At 49.0% G+C, this 13,453-nt stretch overlaps 1 protein-coding gene across 1 annotated transcript in view; it reads right to left on the minus strand.

Annotated features, from left to right (window-relative positions):
* Positions 1–13,453, minus strand: part of IRF8 (interferon regulatory factor 8) — a 73,595-nt gene that overhangs the window by 32,667 nt on the left and 27,475 nt on the right. The window contains exons 6-7 of the mRNA XM_073308428.2: positions 5,645–5,719; positions 4,834–5,005 (exon numbers count right to left, since the gene is read on the minus strand). Of these exons, the coding sequence (XP_073164529.1) occupies positions 4,834–5,005; positions 5,645–5,719 (247 nt within the window). The remainder of the gene's footprint in view (positions 1–4,833; positions 5,006–5,644; positions 5,720–13,453) is intronic.

Here is a 13,453-nt window from a genome sequence, read left to right on the forward strand (position 1 = left end):
GCGTACCCAGCTGTTTCTGGCAGCGACCATTGTGCATGTAACAGCAGCACATTCCTAGTCTCTCACTGTACAGTGCGGCTCACCTCCCAGAGGTACATTTCCAATCACTGCTCCTGGGTAAATAACCTGGGGTGGGGAAGGAGGGCACCACCACCATGCAGCAGCCTGACAGGCCCAAGTTTCCACTTCCTAGCTCTAGGGTACCCAGCCCCAGAGCTGTCTCTAACTTCCCAACAGGGGAAAGCAAGAGGCAGCATGACTGACAGTTGTAGCTGCTGCCAAGTGTTTGTTTATCAAGTCAGATACAGGTGTGGTTCAAATGCAATTTCTCCAGCATGAGCCAGTCTGCCCCTCACATCTCACAGCTGGCCCTTGCTTCAGGACCACATTTATCTCCATCACCTGATGCAGCTGGGTCCATCCCATTGAACGTGTGAAGGATGGCACATCCTAGAGCATCTGCAAGTGGGCATTCTTGGGTCTGGGGCTCCCTGGGCCAGTGGGAGCTCCATTGTATCATGAAGCTTTGTGGTGGGGAAGGGAAATCAATGGATTTACAAATATTTCCTGTGCATGCTGGTGCATAGATCAACATCAGCACCTGCTTGGGAACAGGCCACTCATCTGTTAATGCAGTCAGAGAACAAGACAGCATGTGTCTAAAAGATAAGGGGGGCCCTAGGATGAGAGGTAGTGTGGTGCAGTGGGCAGGACACTGGACAAGGGGTGTCCTCACACAAAATCAAGGTGTGATTGCAGCATGGGTAAGCATACCCATGTCAGCTCTTATCTAGCTAGCACAGGTAACAATAATAGCAAAGATGCAGCAGCACAGGCTCCAACCTTGACATTGTTTTGGGGTCTTCTTAAAGGTCCAACTTCTGGAGTCATGTGATTAACTGAGACTCTCAGCATTCTTCTTTTAAATACTTCTAGCTTTCACGTTTGCAGAGAAAAGCTTGAAAAATGTGACCCGAGCTGGGGTGCTGGAACAATTTGTAATGTGGGGGTGCTGAGAGCCATTGAACCAAACTGTAACCCTGTCAAGCCAGGGGCTACAGCAGCACCCCCACACCATTACTTCCAGCATCTATGGCATCCGAGTGTGACCAAAGGACTCAAAAAGCCAAAGGCAAAGAACAGGAATGCAAAATGATTTTTTTTTTAATCTCATGATTTTTGGGGTGGGGCTGACCCCTGAATTTTGAACACTGGGGATTTAGTTCAGGGGAGCCTGCCTCACAGCAGCGTCCTGACGGCCCTCTCTGCTAGGACTCCATCCAGCCTTGCTGAATTCCTGATGTCCGGGCAAGCTCTGTTCACTGTGGGGAAGCCCCAGGGAATCTCCAGGGTGTGGCATCTTTTGTAATTTGTTTGACATTTTTCTGGAGAAGTTCCTACAGGCTGGTGACTGTCAGACTGCTGCTTATCATGTGACACAAGAGTCCACCCCCACCGGAGTTTGCTCAGAAGGGCCTGACCTAAGTTCACCCATCAAAACAACAGGCCCAGAAAGGAAGTAACAGGGCACCGATCCACATAGCCCGGGACTCAGTGGGAAGCTGTTGACATTCTGAGCTGTGTCACATGCTGGCTTCTTTGGATAAGAGAAAAAAATCCCCTCCAGAGACCCTGGGGCTTAGAATGGAACAGAGTACGCCCTAGCTACAACCTGTCACAAAACTAAGGACCATCACGTGAAATATCTTGGTGATGCTGGCAGGAGGCATTTTGCCTGCATGAGGGAGAGGCAGACAGAATGGCTCCGGGGACACGGAGGGGAGCATGCGTGGAAGTGACATTTATTAAACACTTCAAGAGGTGCACCATGCACTGCTGGCCTGCAGGCACTAGCAGATGTCCAAGGAGGAGTAACATTGGTTACCTGATCCCAGCCTGGGGGTAAGATGCTACTGCCAGAGTTAGCCAACCTCAAACCTCTTCACACTGAGTTGGCTGCAGATCCTCAGCCTCTGTCTCTAAAGAGCTGCATTCCAGCTCAAGAGCGCAAAATGGATCAGAAGCAGAAGAACTATACAGACATCATCATCTTTACTCATGACATCTCCTGTTCTGACTTCTAGGATAATCTAATGCTAGCCAAAAAGAACCCTTCTCTTTGATCGGACCTGGCCGGGCTCAGCCAGTGATCGTGTTTTCCTTATGCCTGATCCTCTGCTTTGTTCCCTGGAGGTTGGGTTTCTTAATTAACATTTGCTGATGTCCTTTAGGTGCTGCTGAACATGGGAGACTTGCTGTCAAATGAAGCCCTGCTTAGACGCACACACTATCCAAGCATCTCTCCCCTGACTTGCAATTACCTGACCCCTCTCCACTATGCTAGTTCTGGGCTGCTGCTGCTGGGGCCCCAGCCAGCACTCATCATCCATCCTGGAATACCCAGCAGTGTCTTCTTTTTCACCAGCCGGTCTCACAAACAGAGCTCATCAGACAATTACAGTACCAAATTTACACCCATAAAATGCACCCACAAAATTTGTACAGGAACTCCTCACTTAAAGTCCCGGTTAATGTCGTTTCGTTGTTACGTCGCTGATCAATTAGGGAACATGCTCGTTTAAAGTTGCGCAATGCTCCCTTCTAACGCCGTTTGGCAGCCGCCTGCTTTGTCCACTGCTTGCAGGAAGAGCAGCCCATTGGAGTGAGCTGGTGGGGGGTTGGAACCAGCGTGGACCGGCAGCCCCCTGATCAGCTCCCCGCTCCCCTAAATTCCCTGTGCAGCAGCAGCCCAGCAGGCTATCACGGCTGGCTCTAGGTTTTTTGCCGCCCCAAGCAAAAAAATGGTTCCCTTCCCCCTTTTTCTTTTCGCTTTTACGCATGTTTGCACTTTGCAATGGTTTTGTTTGGTTTTGACTGTTTAAAATTAAAAAAAAAATGAAAACAGAGAATTTGTAGTTAGTGAAATAAAACAATTTCCTACTAGTGTATTCATTTCATTTTAACAAAATCACAATTACAAACAATTTGGGTTCAACTACACACCGTAATGAAAAACGTTAGTGTCTGCCCGTGCGCCCAGTTTCTCATAAATTAAAAGAATTTATATGAACTGAGTGTTTCTGGTTTTTATACTTGCGTAGTCTTTTAGTAATTCAGTGAAATCTAAATTTTTTGCAATGTTACTTTCCACTGAAATGAATGCAAGTCCTGACAAACCACTTTGAGACATGGTGGACCTCAAATAATTTTTTAGTAATTTCAGTTTTGAGAAACTGCGCTCACCAGAAGCCACTAATACTGGTGATGTTAAAAGAATGCCTAATGCTATAGCAGTGCTTGGAGTGAGGTGCTCGGGGCTGTACATCCCGCCCGTGGGCCCCTAGCCCGATCTCAAACCCAGCCCCACCCCTGCAGAGGGGACAGTAACTGACAGAGCGGCGGGGGAGGGGGTCAGGTTTGCCTGCCCAGCGCCAAGCCGCCCGGGGCGGCGGGTCCCTTACTGGCCGCGGGTCCTGCTCCGATCCCGGGCTCCTCTCCGACTCCTCCACTGCTTGTGACACGTGTGGCAGGGGCGGGCGGGCGGGCGAGGGGGGAGGAGCCGCATCACCCCACTCCCCCGGCGGCGGGGGGTCAGGGCAGGGACTGCCCCCGGGCCGGGACCCCCACGCTGAGCCCGCCGCCCTGCCCCACGCAGGGTCCCATTGGTTGACTGAGTGGGGCCAGGGGGAAAAAATAGATGGCCGGAACGCAGCCCCTGGAAATGTGCCGCCCCACGCAGGTGCTCGCTGTGCTGGTGCCTAGAGCCGGTCCAGCAGGCGATCAATTTCCCGCCGTTCACCTGTCCCTCCCCCCACTGCCATGTGCTGCTCCTGCCCTCTGCCTTGGAGCTGCTCTCCAGAGCCTCCTGCTTTCTGGGGTGGGGGGAGGAGAGCGGGGCTAATGTCAGGGTGTCCCCCTTCTCCCCTGCTCCTGCACCCCGCTTACCCCATCTCCATAGAGCAAGGGGGACACACGACAGGGCTCAGGAGAGAGGGTCTTCCTGGCAGCAGCTGCTGCGGTCTCAGCTTGCTGATTAACTTAACAAGGTAGTGTACTTAAGAGTGGTGTCAGTGTACTTAAAGGGGAAATGCGCATCTCTCTCTCTGACACACAGGATGTGTGCGTCTGTCTCTGTCTGCCGTGCTGTCTCCCCTCCCTCCATGCGGGCTGCCTTGCAGAGTGTGTGGCTACATTAACAACAGTGAGTTAACCCTTGAGGGCTCAGCCAATGGCTAGCTCATCATTTAGCAGCAAGGCATTCCCTGGGAGATATCCCACCCTCTGACTCCACCCCCTCAACCAGGCTTCACCATCATCATCGCTGTGTACAGTATTAAATTGTTTGTTTAAAACTTATAATTCTTGGATTTGCTTAACATTAATGGATTTGCTTAACATTGCTTCGCTTAAAGTCGCATTTTTCAGGAACATAACTACAATGTTAAGTGAGGAGTTACTGTAGGTACTTTTTTTTGCATGCATGCATAAAACAAACAAAATCCCCAAGTAACAAGTACCAGACCCAACCCCCAACTTCTGTAAGCATTTGGTATTTGCATGATCAGTTACCTATTTTATGCATACAAAACAGATGTGCCTGCGAATTTTGCTAACACAGACAAGAGACCCTCTGCAAATTTGGTTCTTGATTTATTTTGGAGGCCGAGACATGATGACATTGCAACTTACTCTCAGCACACCCCATGCATATGCAGTCACATCATGCACCAACAATCACAACAGTAAAATGGGAACATCTGAGAGTCATGGCCTACAGTTGTTTTGTCCCATGCGTAAATGCCAGCCCACGAGCAAGGAGAGGAAAGGATGTACCTCCTTGAGCAGAGTCATCTCGTACTCCTGCAGCTGCTGCTGGAAGCCAAAGTTAGGACTGACATAGGAACGGACAACCTTGGTGGCAGCCAGACACTCCTCCCAGCTGAGGTCGGTCACAGTCATAAGGTAAGCCACCAGGATGGTGGTGCTGCGGGAAACACCAGCCAGGCTATCGTAGTAGAAGGATTGAAAACAAGAAGAGCACACAGTGACAAAGTGCACTCAGGAGGTAGGAGAGCCCAGGAGGAGCAACCCCAATTCAGCTGCCTGGCTAGAAGTACATCCTGCATGGAGTGCATCAGTCAGCCCTGCACCAACACCCTGTGAAAGACACAAAGTGTGTGTGGAAAGGCAGTCCCCTGTTTCAGAGGGGGCCTCTTTCGAGAATGCTTTTCCTATCAAGAGCTATCATTAATCCAGTGGATAGGAAACTGCACTGGGACTCAAAAGATATAGATTCTGTTCCCAGCTCTACCGCTGATCTGCTGAGGGACCTTGGGCACGAGGCTTCCAATCTCTAGGCATCTATTTCCCCTCCCACCACTAATCTGTCTTGTCTATTTAAACCGCAAGCTCTTCAAGGCAGGGCCTGTCTCTCGTCTGTGCCCATGCAGCACTCGGCACAATGGGACTCTGGTCCCAGTCGGGGCAGGGCCTGTCTCAGGCTGTGTGTCTGTGCAGCGCCTTCACAATGTGGCCCTGGTCTCACTGGGACCTTTGGGTGCTACCGTAGTATTAACAGAGCTTTTGATAACAATGAAAAACACAGTGAATATAAGCAAAGGGGGCAATTGACATCAACACTGACCAATGAATGAGGCAGCCTCCCCCATGGAGCCGGCATTCATGAATGAACCCGATGCTCTCCTTAAAATGCTGGATCCTAGGAGAGAAAGCAAACAGCGAGATTAGGCAGAGGTCACCCATTCTATGGCGCATGTGGTTCTGGCTCAGTCCAGTCCGTTTCCAGAGAACCTGCGCCCTCCGGCTCTCTGGACAAGACGCTGAGCTCCTTTCTATGGGGAGGTGTAATAAAGAGAGCTGCCAAGTCTCATGCTGCTGCAGGAAGACTCTGGTTTTACAGATTGTTTTTAAGCATGGCGCTGCTTCACCTGGCGAGTTAGCATAGGCACCAGGTGAGCACTGCTGCCAGCAATAATAAAAAGACTGCACCTGGATAGCCGGTTATGTACCCAAAGCGATGCACAGCCATTAACCGGACACTCCCCAGAACCCTGTGAGAGAGAAGTGTCAAATTAACCCCTTTGTGGCATTAGGCAGCTGAGACTCAGAGAGTTTCATTGGTTAGCTCTCCTGCACCTCAGGGCTAGAACCCAGGACGCCCTGGCCGCTAGTCCCCTACTCAGTACACTGGCCCATACTCCTCCTCTAAGGGAGGATGGTCTTGGGGAAGAGGCACTGGCTTGGAACTCGGGCAATTGGGGCTCAGTCCCCAGCTCTGCCACAGACTTCCTGAGAGACCTTGGTCAAGTCACTTCACCTCTCTGTACCTCAGTTTCCCCATCTGTAAAATGGAGATAATGATACAGATCTCTTCTTTGAAGCGCTTTGAGATGTGCTGATGACAGGTGCTAGATAAGAGCTAGGTATTGTTATTATGAGGAGAAATTTTAAAAGCTGGGCACGTTTAGCCTTGAGAAAAGAAGACCGACGGGGGACCTGAGAGTCTTCAGATCTGTTAAGGCTGTTATAAAGAGGATGGGGATCAATTGCTCTCCCTGTCCACTGAAGGTAGGACAAGAAGTAATGGGATTAACCTACAACAAACGATTTAGGTTAGATATTAGGACAACTTTCTAACTATCAGACCAGCTCTGGAAGAGGCTTCCGAGGGAGGTTGTGGAATCCCCGTCATTGGAGGTTTTTAAGAACGAGTTGGACAACCCCTGTCAGGGAGGGTCTAGGTTTACTGGGTCCTGCCTCAGCACAGGGGACTGGACTGGATGACTTCTCAGGGTCCCTTCCTGCCTGACATTTCTATTATTTCTCTGATTTTCAGTACAATGGGGATAATCATGATTCCTTTCTCCTACTTCTCGTCTAAATCGGTTGTCAGCCCTCTTGGGCAGGGACCGTTCCTTACAGAGCACAGTGGGGCCCAGATCTCAGTTGGCGTCTATAGGTATTACCCTCATACAAATGATAACAAGAACTCCATGCAAGTCAGTGATATGTTACCAGATTTACAGGCAGGGTGTTACACTGATTCAGATCACAAACATCCGCCCATGCCCGGCATCATAGTATCTAGGTGCCAATATAAACGTCATTCTGCTAAATCCCATCAAAGACAAAGAACATTTCAAAAATAATGGTAGGGTACAAACCTCTGTGTTTCTTCTTCTTCTAAATCAGTGTTTACAGTAAATGTTTCCTTGTTATTCGCTGGCCCAGATGCTGCCGCTAAGCCAAGGAACTGATGGCTGAATTCTGAAGACCTCTTTCGCCATTAAAAAAACAAAGGGGCCATTTTCAATCCAAAAGGGAGAGGTAACCGAGGGGAGAGACTGCAGGGAAAGCCCATGCCCAGGATAGCAGGTGTGTGGCTGCCCCATATCATTGTTTCCATCTGCCCCCCACCAGTGCGTTCTCCATTCACGTTCCAGATTAGCTGTTCCTTTCTCTATCTCGTGCTCTCCCTGCCCAATTCTTTGGGATAAATGCAGACCTGGTGTCGATGGATGCAACTCTGAAGGCAGGGAGCCACCTCTGGGAGACTTGGATGGACTCTGGAAAGGTGTTTGGTCCAGGCTTACTTGGGAGCCATAAGGATGAGCCAGGACAATGGCCAGGGGAAGATGTAGGAGAAATCCTGGATGATTCCTGCCCTCTGCATAAATATACTGGGCCAGATTCTGGCTTCAGCTATACCTGGAGTAACTCTACAGATGTCAATGGAGTTACTCCTGGCTTATGCCCATATTTGCCAGAGAAAAGAATCTGATCTGTTCTCTCTGCCCTGCTATCTCAGCCTTTCTTGGATCTGCAGAGCTCCTGGACATATGTGAACCATTAACAAAAGATCTAAGAAAAACAAAGCAAGCCGAGGTCTGGCAACCAGCCATCCTGGCATAACACCAGTCCCATCCAAGGAGACATTAACCCTTTGCGTGTGTGGCAGCAGAATGCTTCCTTTGTCACCATCCAAGTGAATTGGTGATTTATTAAATGAGTCCAGCATCTCTCCCTGGAACAGGACCCTTGGAGCCGAGATAAGGGCTATTGTTATTGCAGGAATAAGGTTAAGCCATCAGAAGCTCCTCTCCTTCCTTCCTTCCTCCCCCCCCCCCCCCCCCCCCGACCCCACATGCTTTCTCAGACATCACCCTGACTTCCTCAGCCTTCTCATGATAAGGGTGGGGATGTTCTCCCACAGCCTTCCTGATTTCTCAGAAGTTAAGACAAGATTCGATTGATTGTACAAAGCCACAGCGGAGCCATTCCCCAGCAACCAGGCCGGTGGCATTTCTCTGTAGAACATTCTACACTGGTACTGGAGGGCTTGTTATTCATGTGTGACCACAGGAGTGGGAGTCCAGGTTCTAATCCCGGCTCCAGGGATCTGGCAAATCTTTTCCATCTCTAGCTTCTCTGCTAAGAAGGGATGCTGCCCACCTCCTGGAAGAACACTGTTCACACACCTTCTAGAAACCATCCAAAGACAGTGCCAATGGCAGCAAATGTTTTAGTTGCCCAAAGCTCAGAGAGACACTACTATCCTATAAAGGTTTTTATATCATGCTCATCACCATAATACCTGAGCATCTTCCCGTAGTGCATTAAGCAATGTGTCTACACATCTGTCACATGTTACTTGTCTTGTTTTGGTAGGGGTCTTTTTTTTTTTTTAATATAAGTATACCTGTGGCTATGCATTTGTTAGAGAAGGCTGGTCAAAGGAATGCACCTTGCATTTGAAGTGGCAAGTGGTGAGTTTTGGGATGGATCTTTGCTCCTGGGGGAGTTCATTCCAGTCTCGGACCACCCCCAGAGAAAGTTCTGTCTCCCACAAAGATGTCCTCTACCCTTGTTGCTGAGAGCTCCATTGTGTTAAAGCACAGTTGTTAACCATGCTTTGTGCTGGAGAGTTAGATGGTCTTTTAGACACCCTGAGCTCAGGCCATGGAGGGCTTTGAAGATAAGGACTGAGACGTTGCAGTAGATTTGAAATTCTATGGGAAGGGAAGCTAGTGTAGAGAGAGGAGGATGGGTTGGATGCACTCAAGGCCCTAATTCCATTGGGTTTATAACAGGCTCTTCCAGACTCTCTTACAGCAAAGGCAGTTAGCTCTTCAGCACATTTTCCTTCTTTCTCTGGACTGAGAAGCAGATGCAGGCTGGCTAAAAGTGAGCTGGAAAAGTCCCACGTTCCCCTGGGCTTGGAACAAAAGCTTATCCCCATGCAGATTTCCAGTCGCCTCCTTGACTCATGGCAAGTAAAGTCTCTCTGCTTTTGGGAACATAGGAGTAGCCACATCATATCAAACCACTGGTCCATCTGCTGCGGTATCCTCCTGCCAGGAGTGGCCAATTCTTGATGCTTCAGGAGAAGGAGGGAAAAAAACCCAACTCCCTATAATTCAGTTGGCCCATAGGCAATTAGCTAACAATCTGCAGGGTGAGGTTTATCAGCTTATTAATTGATAAGACTTTGTATTTTATGGCACCTAAAGAGGTATACTGGGTGGGAAAAAACAGCTGTTGGCAGTAACTTGGTGTTTAACAGACTCCTATGAACCCAGTGGCAGCGCCTTCCTTGGAATTTAACCCCTTGTTGGCCAGAGCTAACCGTTATTCCTTGTCACGCCGTACAGCTAAGTCTCCCATTCTCCATTCAGCAGCTGGGTTTTTGAAAGTTGACACGACTCAGCCGCACTAAACTGCTGACAGGCTGCATGTGGTCACCCCCTCCACCAGGGATGTGGGAGCTGAACACTTAAGGAGGATACAGAGATGGCTCAGAGGGTCTGAGTTTGGGCATTACAGAAGAACACGAAAATTAGCTGGATCACCAAAACTAGGAACAATGAGGTGATGAGAAGTATGAATTGTTAAAAAGCCCAATTACTTGAGACCCTAGGAAATCAATCACATCTTTCTGTAGACACGCTGATCTCAGAGTGACCTGACTGGAGCATTCATACTATCAGGCAAGATGGCAGGCAAACCAGTAAGAGGAGGAAAGAAAGCCAGCTACGTTGGAAACAGCACCAGATCGACTGGTACCCAAAGGAGAGGGGAAGTTTTATAACACTGTTGTGACTGCGAAAGATGGGTGATAGTGGTGGTGGTGGACAGCCCCCATATTGGATATGTCACTCGAAGAAGAACAATCCCATGCAGGGACCCGTTGCTTTCATGTTGTGGGAAAGGGACTCTGTCCTTCAACGTTCTGAAGTCCTCAATCAATTCCCCTCTAGCTCCTCTTGTCTTGCTTCGTAGTTCCCCACCCCGTGCTGTCTCTCATATAGAAATGAATGGATGGCTTTGTAAATTATCGTCATCTCTCAGATCTTCTCTTTCACTTCCATCCCAAGCCCCTTTGCATTCCTGACACAGCCCTGGGATACACAGCCCTCGGGGGGGAGGGATAGCTCAGTGGTTTGAGCATTGGCCTGCTAAACCCAGGGTTATGAGTTCAATCCTTGAGGGGGCCATTTACGGAACTGGGGCAAAAATTGGGGATTGGTCCTGCTTTGAGCAGGGGGTTGGACTAGATGACCTCCTGAAGTCCCTTCCAACCCTGATATTCTATGACAGCCCCCTATTTTCTCCACATTGAACTCACACCTTCTAGCCGTCCCACCTGTCACAGCCATTCACCACCATCCTTCCAAACAACGACTCAGAAAGTTTCCATTCGGAGCTGACACTTTAATCAGCCACGAGGGGGACTGAGTCACAGGATGCCTCCACCCCTTCTGCATATCTCCAGGGGACTGACTACTGCTGCCACCGTTCTCCCACACTTTACTGGCTAAGGAAGTGAAAAGAAAAGGATGTGAAGGAAGCCTGAGTTGTCTTATACCAACACAAAGCCCTATGGCTAGGTCACAAAACTAGCCCAAATACAGCTATCTGATTGGGTAACATCTTCCATGAGTCAACAACTCTCAGCTCATATATCCATAGGAATGTCTTTGTAATACTTTCCTTTCCATTGTAGGAATAAGGCACTGTGTGCATATATGTACGTACTATTAATGTACAGTTCATAAAATAAATCACAGCATTAAACAGCTTTCACTTTCAATACTCTTACTTTTCTCTATTTGTTGCATTTTTTCTGACCTCCCATCCCCTAATATTAACGTGGATTTTTACCCAGAAAATTGTGAAGTTAATTTTTTTCACCAATTTTCACCCAGTTTTTAATTTCTGTAATAAACACGGATACATATTTTAAACAAAATAAAAACCAAAAACACAGGGCCTCGGTTATGATGGATTTGTTGCTCTCCTTGGGGAGCTTGAAGCCTTTGGCTTCATGTCCCACAATACACCAGCCCCGGAAATGCACTGCTGGACAAGACTTTTTGTGTAATAGTTTGGTTCAGGTTTTTAATGTAGTGCTGACTTCCTCACCATGGGAACCCACTTTTGCTGACTCTTTACCCCAGCTGACTTCCCAGACCATGTCAGCCACCAGAATCCTCTCTCTCATGTTTACAGGCATCAGCCCCAAGGAACATACTCAATTTCCAGCCATCTCCTAGAGTAATCGGTACAGATTCCCTCTTTACATGCAGGTCATTATGAGTCTCCAAGGTCTCCAGTCACAAACCTCCCTTCTTAGAAATCCTTTGTAAGTTCAGCCGCATTGTGAAATCTCTGGTATAAAGCAATGTGCAAAAAATAGTTCCTTGAACAACTCTTCCTTCCTGTGGCCAGTTTTGTGTAGACATGTCATAAAGGAAAAAAAAAATCCTGATCTTGCTGAGGAAAGGTTTTCTTGTAAAGCTTCTCTTTCTGCTCAGTGGGAACATGAGCAAGCAGAATTAGAAGGCCGGGACATGTCTCTTTCTCCGAAAGATGCACTCTCCAGTGGAACGCTAGCAGCTCTCCAAATACCCAGGGACAAAGTTTCCAAAGCAGCCTCTGAACCTGCACACCCACAGTTCTGGGCACTCAGAACCGCAGGTTTGCATGTACAAGTGGCATTTCTATGGAAATGGAGTGGCGAGATGGTGTCGGACTGGCGTCATTCATGGGGCACCCCAATACTATTTGTGCATGGAAAGATGAGCTTTGGAGCACCCACAAGTATGTGCCCCAGAACAGAAGGGTTGCAATTTAAGTGTTGTGGAGAGGCCACTTTGAGATTCTGCCACTGGATTACGCTCAGTGGGGACCGATACCATGAACATTTCAGTGATAATGGTACCGCACCAAGGGTTGGCCAGCATGTGCAGGAGGCCTTGGGAAGAGAAGTCAAAACCTCCAACTCCAAACACACAACTCTCTGTCTGGAGTTGGGTTTTGTGGCCCATTAAATCCACCAGTGAGGGATCACCACTGTGAATAGTCCTGAATTTAACATGGATCCACTGGGATCTGGAGGGCACTGACAGGCACTCTGCTGATGCTGTGTGGCCTTGAGCAGAGTGAAGCTCAGCAGTGGGAAAAGACCTGTCCACCAGCCGCATTCTTCAGATCCCACGGGGACCTGGCAGGGAGAAAATCCACTGCACCCCCACAACACACAAACACACACACACTCCATCCCGGGCATGGGGGTTGGGGGTGCAGGGGAAAGTGGGGTGAGAAGGAGCAAAACAAGACAGAAAGGATTTGTGGGTGAGGAGAGGAGGTAAGCAGAGAACTCGCATCCCAAAGACGGACCTGCACAGCTCCTCCCACTCAGGCACCAGAGAGAACTGAACAGAGACTCATGACCAGGTCTGATGCAGAAAGTCACTACTCCGCGCCATCTCCCTGGGGTTATAACGCTGCAGCAGTTCCTAGAAGTCAGACTCCAGAGTGGCTGGAGAGTAGCACCCCCCACGCTCCCTCACCAGTGCATTCCTTCCAAGCATTGCAGCACAAAGGAGGAGCTGTAATCAGCTCTGCCCCCAGCCATATCTTACCTGGGAAGAGGGTTTTGCAGGGTGGAAGCAGCTGCATGAACCCTCAGAGCATGCCAGGCTGACTGAGGGCAATCATGCATGGATGCAAAAGCAGTAACACCTCAGCAAAAATTAGTATTGCAGAGTACAGCTCCGTGGGCTGGGGTGACAGGATTCCTGAAAGGGCCCCAAATGCACATGCAGCTATTCATACACACAGAGATGATAATGCCTCGCTCCTAGCTAGCCCGTTTCTTCAGGAGATCTCAAAGCGCTTTGCAAAGGAGGTCAGTATCATCGTCCACATTTTACAGATGGGGAAACTGAGGCACGGAGAGGGGAAATGTCTTATCCAAAGTCACATGGCAGAGCCAGGCATAGAAGCCAGTCCAGTGGTCTACTCACTCCAGTACACTGCCTCCCATTTTAGCCATTTATTCCTAAACAAAGGGTAGGAATAGTCAGTTTTCAGAATGGAGAGAGGTAAATAGTGGTGTCCCCCAGGGATCTGTACTGGGATCAGTGCTGTT

This window comes from Lepidochelys kempii, chromosome 12 (assembly GCF_965140285.1).
Source record: "Lepidochelys kempii isolate rLepKem1 chromosome 12, rLepKem1.hap1, whole genome shotgun sequence".
In the NCBI taxonomy this organism is placed as follows: Eukaryota; Metazoa; Chordata; order Testudines; family Cheloniidae; genus Lepidochelys; species Lepidochelys kempii.